Source organism: Aspergillus flavus, chromosome 7 (genome assembly GCF_009017415.1).
Source record: "Aspergillus flavus chromosome 7, complete sequence".
In the NCBI taxonomy this organism is placed as follows: Eukaryota; Fungi; Ascomycota; class Eurotiomycetes; order Eurotiales; family Aspergillaceae; genus Aspergillus; species Aspergillus flavus.
The window spans coordinates 204480-228696 of NC_092404.1; the positions used below are offsets into that span (position 1 = coordinate 204480).

The window sequence follows — 24217 nt, forward strand, 5'->3', positions numbered from 1 at the left end:
GAGATGGGGGGGAACAATGATTTATGCTGCACAGCAATCACAATCTTGCATGATATTACCTAAATTGCCTGACAAAAAAAGTTATAACAAAAGCAGCTAACTAACACTCAGATTAATGCATGAGGGTGCAGCTGTCTTTCAATGTCTTATGCTTTACTCCGTACGTACCATGCTTGACTCTAAGGTTCGGCGAAGTAATAAGTGAGGTCCTGAAGATTTATTTGCATTTCTATGATGAACAGTTTTCCTAAAGTGATAGATAGAAGCTCAAATTTTTGTTTCTCACTCTGTCCCTAATAATATTAATCTATATTGAAGAAGAACCGGCACAGACAATTAATGTACTGAAAATCGAATATGGGTAAACCAGTGTCCTTGTCCTTCCATTAGCCATGAAGAAAGAATCAAACCAAAAGCTGCCGCCGTTCAGGTGGCATAAAGCTAATACTGATGTACAAAAAGCCTTTCAGAACCATCCATGGCCTGTCTCAGTCCTAAATGACGAGCTTCTCGTACCATGTACAACCTTTTGGCTTGGTTTCACATATTTGCCCAAGTAACCCAATGCGAACTGGGTTCAAAATCTACCGATCATTCCAGCTCCTGCGCTAATAAGCGTTTGTGTGTTGCCGATAACTCTTGCGGTAGCGGGCGAGTAACGGGTGATTGGGATAACAGCGCACCCTCTGTTACTGGCATGACTTGAGCATGCTTTTCCCGTCGTTGACGAATGAGAAAGAAAGCGCCTGCGACGAGCAAAATACCCCCTACCGCCGGACTGACGCTAATACCCGCTTTACCTCCGGTAGATACAGAGGACGGGCCATGGGTTTCTGCAGTAGCAGTTGCGGAACTCGAAGAGGATGTTGACGATGTAGGTAGGAGTGAACTGGAAGGAACGGCTGCCGATGACCCAGCAGACTAGTATGCGATGAGCTCATCTCAAGAGGCGACGTGAAAGCTGTCTTTTGATGATGGATTCTGACAATCTCGTTTTGCGTACGTTTCACCACAGCATTTCCATATATCGTCACCGAAGTCGTAGACGATGTGGGGATTGAGGTATCACCTTTTGGGCAAGAAAAACATTATAAGTTGCTACAGTATATCCCACCCTGAGTTGAATGACTGTACTCGCAAATGTTATCGGTGAGACAGGTGTCGCCGCGGGAGCAACATGGTAGCACTGGATGCGTCTTATTAAGAGTACCACAGGGCACCAGATCGATATACGCAATGATTCCTGCTGGTCAGGCAACTTGAAAGCAATGACCTTGCGGATGAAATATGGGCGTTTAGAAATAACGACATGGGGGCCGTGTGCACAGAGATATGATAGGTACTTTGCTGCCAACAGAAACTCGGCCTGATTCTTTCCGTTTTTGTTATGGATCGCTTCTATAGTGTTGAATTAGTCTGTGATAAGGTTTATTGGGGGGGGGAAGATCATTGATTTTGTCTGGCACCAGACGTAGTCTAACGTGATTGCTAGAACCCTACCACGTGTTTCCAGTAGTGTGGTGTAGTGATACTCTGGCTTTGCTGCTCTAGCTGCCTGGACAAATGAAGAATGTATGACATTTTTATATAGACATAAACGGTAATGTAAGAGTATTATAGATTCAACGATAGAATTTGGACTAAATATTCGATAAGAGGAGTATGTCGTTCGCAATATAATGAACTTTATTAGATCGGATTAGTAAATTTAATAACGAGTCGATTTGATTTAGAGTTAAATAATAGGAAAGGGCTATAGTCCATCACACTATGCTACTTCTCATAGAAAGCGTAATTTCTAGACGTTTAAAGCGTCGGTCTTTGTTGACAAGAAGTTGCCCTCAAGATGCGGAGATGCCTATTCAGCCTATTTACGCAAACCCTGTCTCCAACATTTTCCACCAACCCCAGGGTGCTATTCCCCCACCTAGCAGCATGAATGGCAGGTTTCAGATTCTTAAAGAAAAGACATTGTCCACAGCCGTCTCTGAGCCGAGTTCGTTCTTCGTTGTATGAGTTCTCAACAAACGCGAAGAAGCGAAACATCTACTTTCAAGGCCCAAGAGTAAAAGATCTCTTTATACATTTCTGAAATTGAAACCTAGGTGCTCGTCTTGAATATGGCCCTCCCTAAGACCATTACACTACAGACCGACGTCTTGAGTGTCAATGTATACGTTGATGATCAAGGAGCTACCTTTTTGCAGGAAGTGATTCCCTTGCCTGGTTCGTCTCGACCGTCGGTATCCAAATACTTCGCTAATCCTTACGCACCGCTGGTGGAGGTGCGACTGACCGGGGAAGGCACAGCAAAGCATAAATCATCCAAATCACTGATAGGCACTTATGTGGGGACTCGACTTCGCTACCGATCGCATGAGATCAGGCAGCATGCGGATACCCATACTCTGAACGTCACATTGAAAGACCCCGTTTCTAAGGTGACAGTAATTGCGCACCTGACAATCTACCAGAGCACCAGGGTCCTCCGTGCGACAAGCACGATCCGAAATGATAGTGATAAGGATATTGTGGTGACACAGTTGAGCTCTTTGGTCCTAGGCGGGCTAACCGCTGGCGCTGAGAAATGGTGGTCAGACTACGTTCTCGCAGTTGCCAACAATTCATGGTTCAGAGAGGCACAATGGATCGATCATGATCTACCCAGTTTGGGTATAGACGACTACGGTGTGTATGGGCGTCCAGAGGAACATGCAGCTAGCTTAGGTCACTATTCGGTTTCCAACCGAGGAACCTTCTCAACGGAGGGTCATTTGCCTATGGGTCTTCTGAAGCGCACTGACAATACTGAAACATGGCTTTGGCAAGTGGAAAACAATGGCTCCTGGCGCTGGGAAGTCGGTGACTGGAAAGACAGCGTCTATCTGGCTGCTGGCGGTCCGGTCGAGACCGATCATGATTGGAGACAGACGCTCTACCCCGGACAAGAGTTCACCACAGTACCAGTGGCGTTATGCCATGTCCTAGAAAACTACGAGCATGCATTTGCGGAGATGACCCGCTACCGGCGACAGATGCGGCGGAAACACCAGGACCATGAGCAATTACCCATTATTTTCAATGACTATATGAATTGCCTTATGGGTGACCCCACTGACGAGAAGATTCTGGCACTCGTCGATCCCGTAGTGCGGACTGGGGCTGAATACTTTGTTATCGACGCTGGTTGGTATGCAGATGATTCCGGCTGGTGGGATGATGTTGGGTTGTGGGAACCGTCGAAGAAACGTTTTCCCATGGGGTTTAGGGAGCTACTGCTGCACTTAAAAACGAAAGGCCTCACTCCAGGTCTCTGGATCGAACCGGAGGTCATCGGAGTACGTAGTGTCGTTGCCGAACAGCTACCTTATGAAGCGTTCTTTCAGCGAAATGGTCAGCGCATCGTTGAAAAAGGGCGTTACCAGCTGGACTATCGTAACGCAGCCGTCCGGGAACACATGCATGCTGTTATCCACAGGCTAGTCACCGAATATGGTGTGGGTTATTTCAAATTCGACTATAACATCGAGGTCACCCAGGGCACCGACATCAATTGTTCAAGTTCAGGGTCTGGTCAGTTAAATCACAACCGGGCATACCTGCAGTGGGTGACTGAGCTGCATGATCGGTATCCTGGCTTGGTCATTGAGAATTGCTCGAGCGGCGCTCAGCGAATGGATTATGCTATGCTGGCTGTCCATGCGTTGCAGTCCACTAGTGACCAACAGGATCCCGATCGGTACGCAGCAATTGCTGCCGCTCTTCCAACAGCCGTTACCCCCGAGCAAGGAGCCATCTGGGCATACCCACAGCCAGAATGGGATGACGAAACTAATGCAATGACGGTGGTTAATAGTCTTCTCGGCCGCGTACATCTAAGCGGACGGCTAGACAAACTTAGGCCGCACCAATTTGAGCTTATCAAACAAGGTATGGATGTCTACCGCACCATTCGCGCTGACTTACCCACGGCTACTGCCTTCTGGCCTCTCGGCCTTCCCCGCTGGCATGATGAATGGGTCGCATTGGGGATGGCGGTGCATACACCGGACAATTGTGATTCGGGCGTCCGCTATTTAGCCGTCTGGAGACGGGGAGGTCTAGACTTCGTTGAACTACCTATTCCTGGTCTTCGTGGGCTTCGCGTGAAGGCAGAACTGGTTTATCCCTCTACCTTTCCATGTGAGATATCATGGGAGCTCGCGCAGGGAATACTACACATCCGGATTCCCTCAAAGCTCTCTGCCCGCCTGTTGAAGCTCACCAGTGGGAATGTTTAGTGAAGGGTATACTGTATAGTCTACCTAGCATATAATTTACATCCCATCGGGAAGTTCGACCATACAGAATAAGAAGCACTTGGATACTCTTAATTCCTATCATACCTCCGGCTAAATATTCAAAAGATCGGCACTCTGATGGCGTCAAAGACGTCGGATTGAACCGTTTCTTTGTTCCAGGATATTTACATCTGAAAGGACGAGCCCTAACTCATTGGACTTGAGATGTCATTAACCTCTACCTTCCCCACATTTCTTTGATATTCTCTTTGTTCCTTACCCCAACGAAGTACGAGTTAAAATTCTTATCTCCCACCAGTTAGATATATCCAAAGCACTACTCTATCCGGGATTCAAGGCTATAACTCCGCAAAGGTCGTCTTTTCGGATACTAGGACTCTCCCCGCATTCTCGTCGTGCTGCTCTGGTTGGCCGGCAGGATACATTCCTGCCCTTGCGTGCTACCTCCTGGCGTCATGAAGGGAAACCGAGGACAGGGAAATGACTCCTAGCACGATCCTAATTAGCCGTCAAATAATTCCTGGAAAGAACATGGCACCGTCACTGATGCTATTCTGAATGACTCCGAGCTTGACGGCGACATAATACCTTCCCATACAGTACCGCTTGACTAAGATATTTACTTCAATATCTCGTTATTTCTTATGAGACATGGCCGACAAGAAGATCGAATCACTAGTCTCGGCTCATATAAATCATCTGCGTAATCATGGCGAGGAGAACAACGCCGTCTGGGACTCGGTGATCGAGGAGGCACAGGCGGCCAATATCAACGAGCACAACATGACCGTCCGACAGGCCCTGCGATCGTATCCCTGGGCAGTGGTCTGGTCCCTCACAATCTCCATGTCAATCATCATGGAAGGATACGACACGAACCTGATCGGCAGTTTCTACGGGTATCCCGCCTTTCAAAAACAGTTCGGTGTAGAACATGGTGATGGTTACCAGGTGCCCCAGGCCTGGCAATCAGCTCTAGGAGCAGGTGGAACAGCGGGTTGTATTATCGGAGCATTCTTGAACGGTTACCTGGTTAAACATTTTGGCTTCAAGAAAGTATTCACAGGGGCCATGTTTGTTATGTGTGCGTTTATTTTCGTGCCCTTCTTTGGTCACACGTTGGGTCTTCAAGTGGCTGGCCAAGTTCTCTCCGGGTGAGTCCTCCTAAGAATGGCATGTATTCCAGTATTGATTATACAACAGTATTCCATGGGGCATATTTGCCACAATCGGGCCCGCTTACTCTTCGGAGCTATTGCCCATGGCTCTGCGCTCTTACCTCACGGCTTACACGAACATGTGCTTCGCCATCGGCCAGTTCATCAGCGCCGGGGTTCTTCAGAGCCTGATAAGTCGCGATGACCAGTGGTCGTATCGCATACCGTATGCTGTGCAGTGGATCTGGCCCATTCCGTTGTTCTTCATCGGCGTCCTCATGCCAGAGTCTCCCTGGTGGCAGGTGCGCCATGGTCGGTACGATGAGGCGTTGGCAACAGTCCAGCGCCTAACAGCAGGAGAGGAGAAGACCAAAGCCCGGCAGACTGTCGCGATGATGATTCACACAAACGAAATTGAGCAGGAAATTGAAGCTGGTAGTTCCTACTGGGACTGCTTTCGCGGCAACAACCTTCGAAGAACGGAAATAAGCTGCATGAGTTTCACCGGCCAAGTCTTAGCTGGCAGCCAGTTTGCCTATACGGGGACTTATTTCTTCGAGCAAGCAGGAATGAGTCCAATAGACGCCTATAAACTTGGCCTAGGTGGAACAGCAGTTGCCTTCGTGGGAACGATTCTTTCCTGGTTCTTGATGAAGTATTTTGGTCGCCGGTCAATGTATCTGAGCGGCATGGGGTTGATGAGCTCCTATCTTCTCATCATCGGATTCTTGACGTTAAAGTCCAACAACAGCGTTGTCTGGGCTCAATCCGCCCTATGCATTGTCTGGCTCTTCACATTTAGTTTGACAGTAGGACCGATGGGCTGGAGTATAGCCCCCGAAGTGTCGTCCACGCGACTACGCTCTAAAACAATATGCCTCGCACGCAACGCTTACTATCTTGCCATCACGGTGGCCAATGTTATTGAACCATACATGATGAACCCAGCAGCCTGGAACTGGCGAGGCAAGACAAGTTTCTTCTGGTTTGTTTTCGCATTCCTGACGTTTGTTTGGGGCTATTTCCGTCTCCCTGAGACTAAGGGCCGTACATTTGAGGAGCTTGATATTATGTTCGCGGCGGGCGTGCCCACTCGGAAATTTAGGAAGTATCATGTTGACCCGTATGCAGAAAATGTAGCGATCAAGGACCGGGCGAGAGAAAGCCCACTGGAGAAGAGTACTGATATGATGAGCCCATGTTAAGTTTGGTAGTGAGTTAGTTTATAGTCTGGCTCGGCAGCAATGCAGCATCCTATTTTATTGTGGAGCGCTTGGGCAACATTGGTTGCGATGTTTGAGTTTTTTTATTGACTCTTAACTGCTCTATCTTCGGGTAGTGTAGCCCGAAGTTTAGGTACTAAGGCTGCTAATCCTAGGCATTACAGCCCCTAAGCCAGGTGTCTACTACAGTACTATTACTAGTGCTACTACCACCACCATAATATGTATGAATAAATCCAGAATATATATCCTGTCAAATAGCATACATATAAGTATTGTAAGGCTTTACTAGGAAATCATTGATGTAAGACGAGAAGTGCGTGGCAGACATGGCCGAAGGTAAAATGTCGCCGCAAAAGGTGATAAGGGAAGAAATTGTTGATTGGTTATATCTGTACAATTCTACCTGGGGGCAAACTAACTAGTAGGCGTACTAGAATACCCACTCTGAACATGGATGAAACGGTGAGATTTTAGTGGAATTGCTCAATTTGCTAAGTGTTATCCATAGGCTCGATTCCCATCCAAGACCCTTAAACTTTGGATAGCTAACAATCTGACCAATTAATGCGTCGTAGACCGAGCAAGTCTACTCAGCCTCATTTCTCATCCCAGCCATTGGTGATTTAAATAAGGCGGACAGCGTAAACGAGCCAACCCGCTCGATTGGATTGGAATCCGTATTCCATTGCTTGGCTCTCGCACAGACACCAGGACTTTTTTTTTTTTTGTATTTAAGTGCTTGGTCGGGGGAGTTCCTTGTGGAGGCAGGTCCCGACCGGATTTAAATCCCGAACAGAATTTCACTTGATCATTGTAAGCGTCACGGCACAACACACCATCGCACCATGACAACAAAACCCTCGAGCGCCCCATGGGCAGACGAGCCTTTTCACCTGATCGCGACGCCGTCAAAGACCTTAGATGTGTGTTCTCGCAGTCTCTGCAAGGAGAAGCTGAATAGCGACTGATTAAATGCTCAGGGATCGCTTGGCCACGTCCAGGGCGCCTCTGAGATGGCACACGCGCATAATGCTATCATACGAGGGCTGAATGCTATTCTCCAGCAGGCGCCGTATGTACCCATTGTCACGGACGAACACTTCAACGCACAGAATGTCAAGGACCTTCTCTTCTACGTTCAGTCGTGGGCCAAGATGGTGCATCATCACCACTGGGTCGAGGAGACTTACATATTCCCAGATGTTGAGGAGTTTACCGGCAGGCCGGGGTTTATGGATGACCCGAAGCATCAGCACGAGCTCTTCCATGACGGACTAGAGAGGCTGCTTGCGTATTCCTCAGCCACGAAACCCGAGGAGTACCGGTGGAAGGGAGCCGATGGCATGGAGGAAATAATTAACTCATTCAGCAAGGATTTGACCGATCACCTTTACGCCGAGATTGATCTCCTCTTGGGTATGGGAGACATCGATGGGGAAGGTTTGAAGAAGATATGGGAAAAGGCCCAGAAAGCTGCTAAGCAAGCAGGGAATATCGCGATGCTTGTAGGTTGCCACCCCGCTGTCTCTTAAATGCTGTGCATAGGGTGCCGGCAAGTCGGGTACTAATTCGTCCGCTACAGTACGATATCTTCCCCCTGGTGCTTGGCTGTGCCGACAAGACCTACGAAGGCCGCTGCGACTTTCCTCCCTTGCCCTGGGTGCTACCCTATGTGGTCAAGTACTGGTTTGCCGCCGGTAATGGAGCCTGGAGATTTAATCCATGCGACTGGTGGGGTCAGCCAAAGCCCCTGGAGTTTGGTCCACGTTGAGGTCCATGTGGGCCCATAACTAATATTAGAGGTAGATAACTATAATTTATGCCGAAGATTAATGTATACTGAAGCATATCCACCTTGCACATTTAGCCTCTGCAAAGGTTCCAAGGCATACGTCATGTTACTCATCAGGTCCATTTATCGGCTCATTGGACTTTGCAATTATCCGCGCCGTTAAATCTGGAGGCTCCTGAAAGGTAGTATCAAAAGGCCACATCGGTCGACGAATGCGTCTATGCCCTAGTCGCTTGATGTCTTGGTCCACGCCACCTGGAGTGAGCCCGAGCATCCAGTCTGCAGCCATATCAAACAGTTCCGGCTCTAGGTATCCAATCTTAACGATCACTATGTCCGTAGCACGAGGGTTCAAATTGAGATCAGTAAAGTCGCGTTCGTGATGGTAAGGTTTGCGAAGCTGAGTAAGGATCGCAAACACACTGCCAACCTGCAAAACTGCCTCGATGACAGCGTCCTTATCGCCATGCTTGATCGAATGGACGCGTCCTGTCATGGTGATAGGGCCAGCATGAATATGATCCACTTCCGCCCCGGCAGTAACAGTAACGTTAGCACCGACCCCTGCGTTCACCATTGTCTGCACAGCTTGCGGCCCTGGGACACTGGCATATATAACCTTCGGTCCAGTAGGATCCTTGAACTCAGATCGAGCGAGTAGCTGCGTCAGTCCCCAAGTCACATCGCCTGAACCGCCCGCAGTCGGGTTATCCCCGGAGTCGGAGATGAAGAAAGGTTGGACAGGCGAGGCCAACGCAGTATGGATACATTCTTCGAAAGACCCTGTTGGCGCGACAAACTTAAAATCCTTGCGCGAGTTCCAAAACTTCGTTGCCAAGCGCTCCGCTCCAGCAGCAATAGCCGCTTCGTCCCATCCTGTGACAACAATAGCGCCGCGATTTCGTGGCTCGTCGGCCCAGGGGTATCCGACCCATATCGCGGCATCGATTACCCCGGGCTCTTTTTCGACTTCAGGTACAACCTCATAAAGACTCTTCGCCGGCTCAATACGCGTAGACGTTTGCTCTCCGGGCAGCAAGATGGGCACAGGAATCCACGCTTTGAGGGGTCGTACCTGACCTTCAGCTATATCAGAAGACTGCGTAAGAAGGTCAACAAGATTGCGACACGCTCGTGATTTAGTCTCCGATTCATCTTCATGCGGAGCTGTCCGGAAACATGTCAAAAGGTCCAACTCGTGAGCGAGTTCTCTAGAAACATTTCCATGTAAATCCATCGACGCCGAAACAATAACATCAGGACCAATAACCCCCCTGATCCGTCGCAGAAGTTCAACCTCAGCATCATCAATTCCCTCTACGCACATAGCGCCATGAATGTCAAACCAGAGGCCATGCACGACCGTAGTCGCAACAATGTCGCCCAAACGGCTAACAATCTCCCCTGCTAGCTCTTCGAAGGCGTCGCGTGTCACCATGCCACCCGGTAATGCATGGCCAATTAAAGCACCGTGCCATTCTGCTGCGTCGCCTAGAGGTGTGCCTGTTTGTAAGAATTTGTATTCATCGATCACCTCGTTTCCCCTGCGGGGATGGAATGCAGGCGCGAGGGTGCGTGAGGGAGTGAATGTAGACGTTTCGCAGGCCAATCCTGCAACTGCAATGACGGGACGCCTGAAAATGTGTGCCTTGAGGTTCATGGTATGGTGTAAGAATTTGTGATGTGTGTTTAGAAGACTTCGCTGGGCTACGGGAGGTTGTTGATATTCTATGTTGGATTAATTACCCGGCGGCAAGCGTCAACCCCGCATAATCCTTGATAAGTCCGTGAACCCGGGCGATAGCAACCGAATGTCTACAGATACTTAGCCTGGTACATATAATGACTGTACTGTATCAGTTATGTAAAATGGGCTGGCTGGCTCGATTGAAACTAGTTGCATGAGTTATCAAAAGAGTGTAATTTGGTCAAGCACTGTGAATATATAATCTGGACTAACCTAGAATATAACTGTTGAGAATACTCGATGGGGCCATGTACAGCGCGCATACTAGGTGGCAACATAATCATAGTATCCACAGCTAGCTCATTGATCGAGTCCAAAGGCAGAGAATATGTGCATATATATCTCCCCAGCGTTATACTTAATGGACAATATCCAACCCCACCGGAGCGGAACAGCTTTGATCCAGAGATGCCTAAAAGGGAATGGCGCAGGAGCAAACTTGCCTGAGGCAGTGAGGCAACAGTCAAAGCCATTTTGAGTTGGAGTTCGTTCACTTGGAGGGAAAATATTAAAGCGGGAGATAATAAAACACAACGCAGGCTGTTTCACAGATCTTGGATAGAAAACATGGAGCAAATCCAGCCAGACTCACCGTCGCGCAATTCGACCAACAACGGATCGAGCAAGGACGCCGCCTCTCCTCTGTTAGAGATTGCATGTTTCAATGAAGAGTCGGCTATAATCGCTGCCAAATCTGGAGCTGATCGAATTGAGTGAGTATTTTCTGTCTCAACCATGAACTCGTAAGTTGAGGCCCGTCTTTGACTTTACGCCGTTGAATGTGGTCAACCAAGATACTTCATGCTTGCACATGCTCCGTTTGTAGCCAAGGATTAACACTGCAAAGGCTATGTCAGGACTATGCATCGGGTGGTTTGTCTCCAGAGCCTAAGGCCTTGGCTATACTGAAATCGCAAATATCCATCCCAATCTACGTGATGATCCGACCACATGCAGAGAGCTTCTATTACAGCGACACAGACTTCGAAGCCATGAAGCATACAATGCATTCGCTCAGGGAGAAAGGTGCGGATGGTTTTGTATTCGGGATTCTGACTCAGGATACGCCAGCACAGACCGCTCCTCGAATTGATGTGGCGAGGAATAAAGAATTGGTTGAGCTTGCGCAGGGCAGGCCATGTACCTTTCATCGCGCGTTTGACCTGATATCGGAATCGAACTGGGATACTGCCTTGGCCGACATCGTGGAGTGTGGGTTTACTTCTATCCTGACAAGTGGTCCGTCCGGTGGGACGGCGATCGAATGTGTCGATCACTTAGACCGCCTGGTACATGAACGACTTGAGCAGTTAAGGGGACGTGTGGAGGGCCATGCTCGGTTGCCTCAGATCATTGTAGGTGGAGGCGTTAGAGCAACCAACATCAGAATGTTATGGGAGAGGACGCGTGCTCCCGCATTTCATTCTGCAGCCCTTGCTCAATCGTCGGTGGAGCTGGTCAGTGATGCTGAAGTAGAGGCGTTGAGGGCCGCTCTTAACAAAGCAACGTGAAAGTGTACTATAAAGCAAGCTTTCTATCGGCGATGGCCATGACGAACTGAAGTATCAATCCATGTTATGTGTCAGTTGTAAAATATTCGTTACGTACAAGATATGGGCGTTTCACAATGCTTGTCTCTTCTTCCTCCAGCCAGTTAAGGCGCATGTCAGCTCGGAGGATGTGGGACATGGTAACGGCCATATTTACCCCTACGCCATGCCCGATTTTCTCCAGACACTGCGCAATCCATGCCCGCATCTTCGGTGACGCACCCCGGCAATCAGATGCAATGAAAAGCGGCCACATCAAACGAACAACACCGCCGGCAAACGGAATACCCAGGGTTGATCCATCAGATGAACCAGTCATGCCCAGATGATACGGTACGCTGGCACATATATCCTCTGCTAACTGTTGGGAGACTGCGGTGCTGTGCCTCTCACTTTCTATATGCGATCCCCTTCCTCCAGAGTCCTGGAAGTGAGTGTCGTAAAGGTACCCAATGATGCCTTGGAGAATGATGCGGATGAACCGATAATGGTTCCAAGCCATACTCACTGTACTGTTAGGATAGACGTGATAATGATCACTGTAAATAGGGTGGAGTGTATCATTCTCCTCTTCGGTCTTTTTAACCTTGACAACGGTGTATTTCCAATTCGGATCGATGCTCATAGCCCACGTAATCAAGTCTGCATCAAGGGTGAGGGCTCTCTTGAGAAGCCTAGCCGGATGGGCGAAAGCACTCTCGTTGATAATCGCAACCAGATCACCGACTTCCACCAGGATGCGAAAGAAGTAGTCAAGCACCTGGTCCCCAGTATCGCCGCGGTGTTTAAGAGCTTCTTTGGACAAGTCTAGCAGCCATGACGGAGTACGTTCCTTTTTGTATAAGTTTCCCAATGCCTGTTGTCATCTGCAGTTAGCCCATTACTGTTTGCCTCGATGTGTGCATGACGTACAATTTGTATCCGAATCTGAGTGAACAGCTCTAAGCCCGCTTGATGGTGTAATTGCTCGAATCCGCGGATTTCAATCAGTTTCACACCCCCTTCTATATGGTTTAACCAGCGCCCTATTAAAGGCGGGCCCTCGCACGTCACGATCTATGCTGCTATTAGCCTGATAGTACATGTGCGACATTTAGTAAGCTTTAGTTAGCTACCTCATATAGCGACAAGAGTTCAACTGCTGCCAAGGTGGAATCGGACCGGGCGCATTCCCGGTCGCGTAGGGCTACACTAGTTGCTGACAGTGCGGCACTATATTCATGCCGTGCAGCTGACATCAACTCGGGCGACATATGGATATTAGCCAGCGACGCGAGCCCCAGGGCGCTGATGCAGGCTTTGACCGCGGGGCTAGTATCCTCTCGTATAACGGTTGGAAGGAAGTCAAGATGACCTCGAGTGTTCTTTGCATTTCGGACATAATGGGAAAAGATAAAACCCGATGCTTGGTCATTGACTGAGAACGTGAGGGACGGAAACAATGTAGGCGATGACTGCTGGTAACCATTGGCCGTGGAAGGGCTTGGTCGTCTCGAGCATGACAGTGCCTTTACCGAGGCCTTAGTATTTTGTTGACGACGGGCCTTTCCTATTACTTCTTCGCTTTGGTCATGAAAGCTGAGGGTCGCTACGTCGCGGTACCCCGAGCATTCTCGATGCGCGCGGATGCATTGAGAACAGGATGGTCTCCGCTGATCGCACTGTATAGACTTAGTTACACCAGCAGATTGAACTGGGATCGATTGACAAGCCACATACTTTGAGGCGTCGAGTCCGACAGGGCTCACAGGCAGGACTGGGTTTTCCGCGATAAACCATTCGAGCTGCGGACTGAGAGAATACGAAGCTACGAGTTGGATACCCGAAAGAGTAAGATCAGTTCAGAGTACTAATTGGTGGGGTCGGGAGAAATGAATGAGAGTTTGCTCGTACTTAACCAGCCCGCCAAGAAGGGCGCCGAATGCTTAGGCTGCTAATCCCGAGAGAGGCTGTGCACTTTTGTTTCTCCGAATTATATCCTCATTCGGGTTTAGTGAGGTCCAGCCTTGTCAGTAATAAGCATTTCTGCTGCCTGCTGTGAGCAAATGAGGTTTCGATCTCCACACCTTGGGTGCTAAGCCTCCGACTTGCCCTGGACAAATCGCCCGTAGAACTATTCTTCCTGACGTATCGACAAGCCAAGAACGTCCGGCGTTTGTCGAGGGACCCATTATGATGTCTATAGGTGTCAGTCTTAGGCTCACTCGCATTGGATTTGAATATTCAGTTGCTACCGCCGAATAGCCTCAGGCTAGGAGAAATACCGAGTTCTATATGAGTCTTGCTTATTACTGTGCCATCTGTGCATTTTCTCGTTGGTGGCCCTTTGCTTTTTCGTTTCTCTCTTTGAAAATTTTATTTTTTTTTCATCTTTTATTGTTCTTAATCCACCCATTCTGCTTAGCCACTGCTCCGAGCTATATTCCCAAAGCGGAAAGTCAAGTAGAACCCTAAGTTGACCATGGCTGTCCAAGTTCGCATGGATAAATACTTTTACACTCCCTGTCCATCTTCGTACTGTGGCTTCATAATCGCTTGTATTGTCTATTATACTTAGCCTTTCAACGAAGTCCTACTATAATTTGTTCATCCAATCACAAAGTTTTCTTCCCTCAATAAACACAAGCAACCGGAGCAACAATCACGACCAAAATGAACGGCCTATTTCCGGCTGATCTGGCAGTTTACCTCTTCTTGACTCCTTTTGTGCTCTATGTGTATTGGTCTCATCGATGGGTCGGTTGGATGCCCTGGACCAACCTTCTCGTTTTCTGTATCGTGCGGATAGTCGGAGGTGCTACGGGTGTGAAGGACAGCACTAGCATCGCAGCGAATGTCATATCTGGGATAGGAATGTCCCCATTGTTGTTGGCCATCGATGGACTTCTACATGAAGCGTACGTTACCCACTCTATCTGGGCAAGAGAAAGTTCCTAACACAATCGCGCTGTTCATAGTCGGTATTACCGCCATCCAGAACACAGTGTGCTCCTCAGTCGGATCGTGATTGTTGCGATCACCGGTCTCATGGGCGCTGGTCTCGGTCTTAGCATTGGAGGATCCTTGCAAGTCTACCAGGGCAAAGGGACGTCTTCGGACCTTTTGCACTGGAAGGTGGGATCGGGCCTGGTAGTGGCTGTCTGGGCGACGGAAGTGGTGTGGGCAATTTTTTCCCTTCTTCCATCTCAGTGCAAGAAGGATGCTCCAGGGTTTAAAGACGGTACTAAGGTATGTATATTGGCTTGGAGAGAACTCTATTCTATGAGCGCTAACATTTGTCACTTTGTTAGCTTATGTATGGTGCTCTCGGTGCTATCGTCTTCGCCGGTGTTCGTGTTATCGACAATCTCGTCGGGGTTTGTACACAGAGAAAGGACTTGAGTACAGTATTCGGATCCACCGCAGTGCGCGTCGTCCTCGTTTTCCTTCCTGAACTCCTTGCCGCGTTGTCGATGATTGTCGCGGGGCTCTCGAGCAGAAATATTCGAAAGCACAATCATGTCGCGGAGAAGGAGTCGATGTCGGCCTAGAAACTGATATACAATATAATATACCTTGATGACTCATGGGGAGGTTCTTATGATATTAGTGCTTGAGGCTCCTTGATGCCTATTTGTATTTGTATTATCTGTTTTGTCTGGCTCACGGAAATGATGAATTTATGAATTTAATAGCAAAACTTAATTTTAGATAATTATGTGGCACTCATAGACATGGATAGCACACATTCACAATGGAGCATACATGACAAACTACGACCTGTATACTCTTGAATTGCTTGAATCCATGGAGTCATTACTAGCATATTCTTCAACAATAGCTAAGAAACTAAAAATAATCTGTCCGACGATAGCAGAGGGCCAGAGGATTCCTTCATGGAAGAGAAACCCGCTCAGCGAGGAATTTCTCACGTTCCACACCGTAAGCACGATCAGATGTGGTTATTTTGATCAATATTCTAAGCAGTTCCTTGGTAGATCATGATGAATAATTAGTAGCTGATCCTAGTACTACGAACTAGTTACCGGATTCGGGAAAGTATAGCCTCGTCTATCGTATAAGCTTCTGCTAAGTTTCGCAATGCGTGAAGCCAAGTGAATCAGCGCAAAAGAAGTCAGTCCTATTATCCATGAAAGGTACAGATCGACCTGTGAAGTGGTTACCCGAAACGGAAACCAACGGTCTCGAATACGTATCATACAAGCCACGTCGAGGCTATTGCGCTGCCTTGCGATAGTCTATTGAGTCAGCCTCAAGCGGTATAAATACTTTGGGAGGAACAGTATCCAAGGGTATTCTAGAAGATAGATCCAACCTCAAGCCAGTCTCAGTACTAAGCTTGTGAAAACTGCTCCAAAAGATTCTTATCCTTTCCTCTCTTCATATTAGGCGTTCAGCCTTCGCGCAAGAAAAAACTACCCGGTCACCATGTGTCTTCTGTTACCACTTCTTCTGCGCAAATCACGCAAAGTAAAAAAGGAATCAGCTTCTGGTCAATACCGACATGAACAATATCAGCACCCAGTCATGAGGGAATTACGAACGCCTGAGAAACATCACCAACAAGAGCCGAATATCCGGTCGGGCCGGTAGTTCAAAGGGCCACTTCAAGGTAGGTAAACACTAGGAATTGCATATGCTCGAATCATGTTGACAGGAAGCCAGTGTATCCCTTGATTCGCTGTTACCTCTACATATATCATCCAGGAAGGGGAGTTGCGCATGACATGAACGGTGGAGGCCTAGGAATCTCATCTTCTTTGATTATTATCTTCTATTTCAAAGCCGTAATGAATATCGTTGTTTCATGACACCTTCCCACTCATAGTTGGGCACGATCGGAACTACTATCAAAGGTCTTCCGTCCTCGAGCCCAGGTTTGCTGTACCTTTCCTTTGAGTAAATTCTCTGCCTTCCAGTCCATATCCAGTACCACAAAATCTGCGCTCAACCCAGCCTTCAAGGATCCCGTCCACGAATCTGCCCAACGTGAATAGGCCGCACCAGTTGTCGCGGCAGTAACAGCAGCAGCGAGAGGCAATCCAAAGTGAGAGTTGACCGTTTCCGTACATTCAGGTTCAATGGCCGATCTGCGTGTTGTAGCATTGTACAGATTTGGTAGGGCGGGATGGGATGCAGTAGGTGAATCCGTACCGAATGCCACTGGAGCACCACCCTCAAGGAATTCACGGTAGGCAAATGCACGGGCACACCGGTGCTCCCCAATGAGTTCCGGCCAGGCGCGGAACAGAGCAGGGTCCGAATGTACTGGCTGAACAGATGCCGTAATTCCAAGTTGACCCAGGCGTTTCGCATCCTCGGGAGACGTGAGCTCGAGATGTTCAATGCGATGACGACGGCCAGGCTGTGCTAGAGATAGGGCATCGATCGCATTCTTGACGGCCTTGTCGCCAATGGCGTGAATAGCGATCTGCAGTCCAGCCGCATCTGCCTTCTTCACAACAGCCTGCAGAAAGTCCTCAGGCCAGATCGGATCCACCGGATTCTCGCATCCCTGATACGGATCGGTCAGGGCTGCAGTACAGCCATCAACCACACCATCGCACATCAGTTTGATGCCTACGATACAGAAGGTCGGGGATGTCGCTGGATCATATTCCCGATGGAGAGCAATCGCCCGGTCGACCTCACCGAGTACCACGTCCAGGTCATCATTCGGTGGAATCACCCAGTGTGCCGCAATATGGAACGGAAACTTCTCCCCATGTCGCTGCCGCCACGCCTTCAACACATCCCATTCAATATCGTCCATACCCATATCAATCATCCCCGAGTATCCAGCCGCAGTATACGCTGCCATCGCATCATCCAGAGCATCCAACTTAGCCTCCAACGGGGTAGCCCTGACCAGAAACTGGGGCACGATACCCAAGTGAGCCATCTCACTCAACAAACCCGACGGCTTCCCATTCTCGTCACGATGAATCGTTCCACCGGGTGGATCAGCCATCGTGGCAACCCCTAACTCCTCCAACGCAGCAGTATTACACCACCCGGAATGCATATCATTCGCATGGATATAGATCGGCCGCGGATCCAGATCATCCAACATACTTGCCAGCGCTTCTCCCCCGGTCGTCGACTGAACCCAGCTTTTGCACATAATCCGGGGCTCCTTTGGATGAGCCTCCGCAAAGGACTTGATAGCTTGTCGAATCTCCTCCAACGATTTGCATGTCAGAAGGCTCAGCTTGCGACGTGACAGCGCGAAGTGCACAATATGCATATGGCTATCGATGAAACTTGGGACCACGATCTTGTTTTGTAGGTCCACTTCGCGGGCACCGGAGTCTTTAGCTTGTTGGATAGCGTCGTGGTTCGGGGATCCGACATATTCGATGCGGTCCCCGTTGATTATCATGGTTTGTTGGAATTCATATCCGTCTGAGCTGGTGCTCGGTGTGAAGATGCGGCCGTTGGTGAGGATTGTGGACGCCATGCTGGTCTTGTGCTTATGTATTATAGACCAATTGTAATACTTATATCTGGTGAATAAGGTGGTGCCTCGCATGAAGCTGATATACAGAGGGAGGAATGGCGATTTATATGCCTTGCCAGCGTCGCATCTCGAGAATGAGGATGGAGGTAGTGCTGCGCAAAGTGACGCCATTGGTCGAAGTGGCCGAGGTTTCCCCACATCCAGATCGCCTTGGCAGATGATATTCGAGATGCCTTGTGGAGTAGGAATGGGGGTGGATATACATTGGAAAAGGTATCTATATGCGACAGACGAGGAATGGAAGTCTCATGCGAGGGAAATACGGAGTAGTGCTCTAGCTCAACTTTATGAAACTCCCTTCTATTCTCATTCTATGTCTCTACTACTCATCATCCTCTAAATAGACTCGACAAACAGACGGCGATTACCATCACATATCCACGATCCCACTCCTCAAGAACATCATGTACACTGCTTGAACCCGATACACAAACTTAACCTGCAGCGACCGCACTCAAGTAATAGTCGGCGGTGCTGCTACGCGCCTTCCGACCCCAAATCATCATGGGAATGATAAAGACCATAGTGCCAAAGCACAAGCATCCAGTGCTGATGAACATATTCTGGACACCAAGCCCGGTCATCCACGGATTAATAGCGAACGATATACCTGTCGAGACTACGTTGCGGATGAATGTAATGACGACGAGCCCTTCAGCGACAAGCTGGGAAATAATCAGCGACCACGACGTTGCAAAATCAGTGAAATGGAGAGAAAGGAGCCATACCTCACGATAGGAATCTCCGTAGTACGGGAGAATAATAGACGTTACGGATCCGATTCCAAAGCCGACAAAGGAGGATCCAATACACGGGACAATCCATGGTTGTTCCTAGAAAGTCATTTTGTTAGCGACGGCTGCTGATTCCCGCTCGGGACGTAGTGAGAACGTACATTGGCAATGCTAATACCATAAAGGAAGAGACCTAGAGGACAGACTATTAGTGGCGCAAGAAGCATGTGCAGTCTGAGCTCCGGGTCATAGATTCCAGCTCGGCGCCGGGCCATGTACACGACATAGTAATCATTTAGAGGACCCCCATATATGGCCCCGACGACTGCACCGATGAATGGTGCAATATTAATGTTGCCCACCCCCACCGATGAGAAGTTGTACGGGGGTGCCGCAAATAGGATAGGCTGTGTTGTGGCCAAAATGGCCACCCAGCACATCATGAGAGAATATTCGATGCCAACAAAGGCCACTGCTGGAATGCGAAAGAAAAGGAGAAATGGTGTCCACATATGCCGCCAGTACGTTTTGAAGCTGATACCGTCGGTGGGCTCAAATGCAGTCATTCTTTCCAAATACCTCTTCCGTGGTGGGATAGGCTCCTCCACAGGCCTGGGTGGGATTGTGTCACGAGGGAGCGGTATCGCCTTTTCCTTGTCGAATTTGGAAGTTGTAGGCTGCTTCTCCTCGGATCCCAGTGCGGCTGGGGGATCTTGACCGATATAACAGTTCCCTGCAGGCCTTCCATATCTGGTTTCTTCGTACGCGAAGATTATCAAGAGTAGTACCACTGCGTTGAGAATGGCACACCACCACCATACCCATCGCCATCCCTGACTACTGATGATGTATCCGGCCGGAATGAGACTAAGATATGTCTAGAAGCAGCGATTGTCAGTTTCAGAAGTGATATGGTTCGAATAGATAGAGCCTTACGCCAACGACCACCATTGTGGTATAGATACCATTCATTGTTGCACGCTGGTGGACGAAAAAAAGATCCACGATCTGTTATTCGTACAACATAAGCTCGGCACCAGAGATGTGTTGTCCAACAAACTGTACTTACAGTCATCTGAATAATAGTATCGTTGACTGAGCCTGCGAGTCCCGCTATCGTCTGTAGGACGATATACTGGGTTCGGGTCTGGAACGTCGCTTGACCCACATTCGCCAGCACCATTATCAACGAAGCGAAGAGATATACAGGTTTCCGCCCGATTAGGTCGGCCGCAGGGATGAAAAAGATGCACCCGAGTGCCATGCCGGCCAATCCAGCCGCATAGCTGTCAGTGAGATACCCGTCTCCATAACCGAGCTCCTCTCCCAGGGAAGGCCAGGTCACTGTTCCGACGTCCAGACTAGTCGTGTGTCAGTAGCCTGTGAGGACATGAAGTACGAAATAGATTCATACGTTGCAAAAACCATCAGGGTGAACAGGCAAGCAATAGAGAAGTTGATAGCCTTCTGGTATGTGGGCCAGTTCTATCCAGCAATTCTCGTCAGCTTTTATTCGGACAGGCTGAGCTGGGCCATCAATGGATATATTTCACACGTGCAAAACCTACCAATGGTTCATTGGGATCGTTCGATGGTTGGGGCTGAAGAATAACATGGCCGTCGGCATCTTGTTCGACTCCGTCCAAATCTATGCGTCCTTGAGGCCGTCATTGTTAGTCTCGGTGTGTGAAGTTTGCTATAGAAAGATGCAGGATATCTACCTTCTCCCAAATAAACCGTCCCAGGTGGCGTCCGCGGCCTTTCCAGATTATCTCGCCGTGTTTCGGATGACTCGGTCATCGAGGCTCGCAATCACCAAGATTTCAATAGTTTCAAAGATGAACGATGAAAGGGAATATCAATGTTGAGACTGTAAAGCCAGTTATCCAAGAGATGGGATTCTTTGACAACATTCGCCGTGGCAGTATCTATTTCTACAGGATTGTTCCGTAAAAAGGGGAGTTGATAGCAAGCAGACAATACGCGAGCCAGCTGTGATATATACAATCCATTATCTGTTGTACGGGAGGGGAGGGACGACGGCTATGATTCATGAGTAATGCAATATCCGAATCCAGACTTTCGTATAGAGAATCTAGTAAGTAACAAGCCTTCATCAAAGGAAGACGTGTGGAAGCGAAGAAAAGGATAGGCTGGGGAGAGTTTGATATCCACTCCATTACCCGATGTGGCGAGAACCGCGCAAATTGATGCCATTGGCCCATTCTGTCCCAAATATGGGACCTCTCGGTCAGATGGACCAATGAGATGGCCCCCGAGATGGCCCGTCTTCGCGGTGGAGGCAAAACGATTGAACGATGGTTGAGTCCTGAACGAACCTCCTGGCCTTGTCGCTCTCCATTGACCGGCCAGTTCACCTTGTTAACAGGCTTGAAACGTGCCCTATTGTACAGATCCCTGACTTGGAACCCCGCAAAAACTCTTCTACGGTATGCGTAACCCCACAACCTAAGATTTCCCCACACTAGAGATAACCACTCGACGATAGTGTGTCATTGAATCAGAATGCTGACGCCTTATCAGATAGTGGATAAGCGACGGCAGCACTTGACGTTGTTCGCTGGGGTACTGATATCAGGGTCAAACCCTTGCCGCCACAGCGTTCTCAGCAGTGTGAATTAGTGCTGCTGCTACCCGTGACCAGGCGGCCATAGGATACACATTCCCCATTTGGTCAAGTGTTAAAAATAGTTATCCTGTTGACCAGGGCTTTATCGGCAGTAGGATTGCCAAGTAGATTCTGAGTCCTCTTGGCTGTCGCAGGAGGTATCTAGCCTGTTGTAACCACGAACGCCAGGGCATTGTGCGTCTATTAGGGAACGACTTCCACATACATCGTATGCATGTATAGACCCTAACACAACTGGAATGGCACCTTGGCGGAAGAGCTGTCTCTACTAGACTCGGGATTTGGTTCAAGTCCGTCGGAAATGACACCCCAAACAAAAAGCTACCGTCCACCTCGTCGACGACCGGCGCATTTGCGGACGAAGACTGGCTGTCTCACATGTGGGTCACCCCACTTGGCATACCCTGCTGGAAGTGTCAATCATTCGACTAACGAACCTTTACAGGCAGGAAGAGGAAGAAGAAGTGTGATGAGACTCCCGGGACATGCTCTAATTGTGCCCGAAGGTGGCTTTCCTGTGAATGGCCTGCGAACCTACGTGTGAATCAGAAACATACCGGTCCTGAACAACTGTCGCACAGCAAAACCCATTCAGAAAGATCTCCTCAGCTTCTCATCAATGAATGGCATGCTACCCAGTATGCATTTGTGGCAGACTATGCAGCTAGCGCTTCTCCCTCCTGGGATACCGAAGGAGGAAGCGAGGTGCTTCCTTCTCCCATGGAGTCTAATACACCAAGCAGTCAAGATGACTTCATGATGGCTCTTTCCAGCAGTCCTTCATCTAGTCTCAACTATATCTCCCCATCGATCTGTCTATCACCCGCCATAACCCCTGCCAGCGCGCCTTTATTTAACTTCCTAAGGGCTGTCTTTCTGCCTCAATTAATCCGACCAATGGCCCATGATAGGGTCATCAAATCTGCCGCCGACGAGTCATTGATACTGGCATTACATACTCCCTTCTACATGCATGCCCTTCTCGCGTGCTGTGGTGCAGAAATACCGGTGGACGACATGTGTTCGCAGGTACATTTCCAGAAGCTTGCCCGCATGCATTACGTTAAAGCTATTGCGGGACTACGTGAAAGTCTCGACAGCGGCATATTGGATGCTGAGAATACAGCAATCATTCGAACATCACTTATGCTGTGTATCTATGAGGTGAGTTCATATATCGAGAGTTTACCGGACATTACTAACCACTGGTACTAGAGATCAAAGCCACGCCTCTCAAGGGGCGTGGATGCCCACATACTTGGCCTTGCACAGCTAATTCAGCTGCGCTTTCGACATAACCAAACAACAACTGAATTTCAATCAGAATCGGAGACCAACACGGCTCGTGTAATACTAGAAGCTTTCATATTCCATGCGACCACATGTATTCCGTTTCAACAAACGACGAAGCAACCCGAGCCTGTCGAAGCCGCCCTTTCACTAGCAGAGACCAGACTCCAAGAAATGTACAGATGGAAGGTACCGGTCCATCCCGAGTCACCTGTGCTCGGAGCACCGCCGAAGCTGTTCGTATATGCCCGTGAGATCGCCTTAATGCATGAGCGATCCTCTGTTGAGGGTATTGATATCGCAAGATGCTACGAGTTGCAACAAATGCTGAGCCATTTCAATGAATGTGGGTTTGAAGAGTCAGCTCATTCGTCCGAGTACGATCGGTTGGCCAGAACTACCTATACACCTCTTCTGTTAGGCCCGAGACTATACATTGTTGTTTCCAAGATACTTCTAGAGCATATGATCAACAACAACTCGACCACTACCGACACCTCCCTTCAAGAGTTAGTTTGTGAAGGTATCCGGTTGGTCAGCAAACTTGACCCGTCGACAGATTATTATGCCGAGTACTATTGTTGGCCAATGGTAGTCCTGGGAACCTTTACAACTGACAGTGCACACCGAAAATGTCTCTTGTCCCAAGCTATGGCCTTTTGGAAGGCGACAAGGAACGGGACAATGAGACGGTTGGTGGATATGCTGACGACCTTACGGCAGATATGAGACTATACGTGAATGAACAAATACCTGTGTACCTATTATAACTTGTTACTGTTAGATTAACCTATCACTTGATTATACATACGTTCAGAGAACAGAACTTTAGCTGGATCTGGACATCCTTTATGACATGAAACACGAAAATGCGTAATCCCTATTTGCACCTTATATCTGATAGTTGTATATGGTAGCTTCTATATTATCCTTGTGACAATTAAATGTATTGGCCTGAGTGAGAGTATGAGCTCCTCTACAAAGCTTGGCTGACTCAGGCAACCACGTAAAGGACGCTGACATATTAATCCGATAGGCACCCGTCAATCAGCCTCGCCAAGCATATATTTAGTTACCACGGGAGGAGCTGAGATTATATTTGGGGGCCACTCACAGTGTCAGCACGGTATGTGCGATGCGACCTGGTATCGACCTGTTGTCAGAGTCGATGGTCTTGCGGACGCGTTCTTTTAACCTGTCCTTAAGGGTTCTAACATCTACCCAGGGAGTAGTTACCCCTTGAACGAGAT

General features: G+C 48.7%; 11 protein-coding genes across 11 annotated transcripts; 6 read left to right on the top strand and 5 right to left on the bottom strand.

The window, feature by feature from the left end:
• Positions 1–1854: 1854 nt before the first annotated feature.
• Positions 1855–4280, top strand: F9C07_2200544 (melibiose subfamily protein; the record flags this gene model as incomplete). The annotated part of the gene is made up of 2 exons (XM_041287239.1): positions 1855–2010; positions 2106–4280. 2 exons carry the CDS (start codon positions 1855–1857, stop codon positions 4278–4280), a joined length of 2331 nt encoding a protein of 776 aa, XP_041149835.1.
• A 336-nt stretch (positions 4281–4616) lies between these two features.
• On the top strand, positions 4617–7180 carry F9C07_1832779 (putative transporter). Its single transcript, XM_041294792.2, has 2 exons — positions 4617–5455; positions 5505–7180. Exons 1-2 carry the CDS (start codon positions 4953–4955, stop codon positions 6661–6663), a joined length of 1662 nt encoding a protein of 553 aa, XP_041149836.1. The 5' UTR covers positions 4617–4952; the 3' UTR covers positions 6664–7180.
• A 349-nt stretch (positions 7181–7529) lies between these two features.
• Positions 7530–8455, top strand: F9C07_5210 (uncharacterized protein; the record flags this gene model as incomplete). The annotated part of the gene is made up of 3 exons (XM_041294801.1): positions 7530–7607; positions 7665–8189; positions 8267–8455. 3 exons carry the CDS (start codon positions 7530–7532, stop codon positions 8453–8455), a joined length of 792 nt encoding a protein of 263 aa, XP_041149837.1.
• A 127-nt stretch (positions 8456–8582) lies between these two features.
• On the bottom strand, positions 8583–10136 carry F9C07_5211 (uncharacterized protein; the record flags this gene model as incomplete). The annotated part of the gene is made up of 1 exon (XM_041287244.1): positions 8583–10136. The coding sequence occupies one exon, from the start codon at positions 10134–10136 to the stop codon at positions 8583–8585; it is 1554 nt and encodes a 517-aa protein (XP_041149838.1).
• An 82-nt stretch (positions 10137–10218) lies between these two features.
• F9C07_1833066 (uncharacterized protein) lies at positions 10219–10849 on the bottom strand. Its single transcript, XM_071508419.1, has 2 exons — positions 10437–10849; positions 10219–10350 (listed from the first exon to the last, which is right to left on the bottom strand). Exons 1-2 carry the CDS (start codon positions 10694–10696, stop codon positions 10302–10304), a joined length of 309 nt encoding a protein of 102 aa, XP_071366802.1. The 5' UTR covers positions 10697–10849; the 3' UTR covers positions 10219–10301.
• On the top strand, positions 10750–11734 carry F9C07_5212 (putative copper homeostasis protein; the record flags this gene model as incomplete). Its single annotated transcript, XM_041294806.2, has 2 exons — positions 10750–10936; positions 11071–11734. Exons 1-2 carry the CDS (start codon positions 10791–10793, stop codon positions 11732–11734), a joined length of 810 nt encoding a protein of 269 aa, XP_041149839.1. The 5' UTR covers positions 10750–10790.
• Positions 11735–11766: 32 nt separating this feature from the next.
• Positions 11767–14176, bottom strand: F9C07_1832572 (Zn(II)2Cys6 transcription factor). Its single transcript, XM_041294799.2, has 4 exons — positions 13493–14176; positions 12889–13434; positions 12686–12829; positions 11767–12629 (listed from the first exon to the last, which is right to left on the bottom strand). The coding sequence occupies exons 1-4, from the start codon at positions 13550–13552 to the stop codon at positions 11799–11801; spliced, it is 1581 nt and encodes a 526-aa protein (XP_041149840.2). The 5' UTR covers positions 13553–14176; the 3' UTR covers positions 11767–11798.
• Positions 14177–14425: 249 nt separating this feature from the next.
• Positions 14426–15303, top strand: F9C07_5214 (uncharacterized protein; the record flags this gene model as incomplete). The annotated part of the gene is made up of 3 exons (XM_041294807.1): positions 14426–14670; positions 14731–15001; positions 15064–15303. The coding sequence occupies 3 exons, from the start codon at positions 14426–14428 to the stop codon at positions 15301–15303; spliced, it is 756 nt and encodes a 251-aa protein (XP_041149841.1).
• Positions 15304–16595: 1292 nt separating this feature from the next.
• F9C07_2062318 (putative metal-dependent hydrolase) lies at positions 16596–18305 on the bottom strand (the record flags this gene model as incomplete). The annotated part of the gene is made up of 1 exon (XM_041287245.2): positions 16596–18305. The coding sequence occupies one exon, from the start codon at positions 18303–18305 to the stop codon at positions 16596–16598; it is 1710 nt and encodes a 569-aa protein (XP_041149842.2).
• A 60-nt stretch (positions 18306–18365) lies between these two features.
• On the bottom strand, positions 18366–21332 carry F9C07_2280468 (sugar transporter). Its single transcript, XM_041294800.2, has 8 exons — positions 20749–21332; positions 20596–20684; positions 20442–20512; positions 20097–20388; positions 19964–20035; positions 19189–19905; positions 19022–19126; positions 18366–18958 (listed from the first exon to the last, which is right to left on the bottom strand). The coding sequence occupies exons 1-8, from the start codon at positions 20825–20827 to the stop codon at positions 18728–18730; spliced, it is 1656 nt and encodes a 551-aa protein (XP_041149843.1). The 5' UTR covers positions 20828–21332; the 3' UTR covers positions 18366–18727.
• Positions 21333–23967, top strand: F9C07_2280469 (C6 zinc finger domain protein). Its single transcript, XM_041294808.2, has 4 exons — positions 21333–21477; positions 21572–22057; positions 22123–22841; positions 22893–23967. The coding sequence occupies exons 2-4, from the start codon at positions 21979–21981 to the stop codon at positions 23694–23696; spliced, it is 1602 nt and encodes a 533-aa protein (XP_041149844.2). The 5' UTR covers positions 21333–21477; positions 21572–21978; the 3' UTR covers positions 23697–23967.
• Positions 23968–24217: the final 250 nt, after the last annotated feature.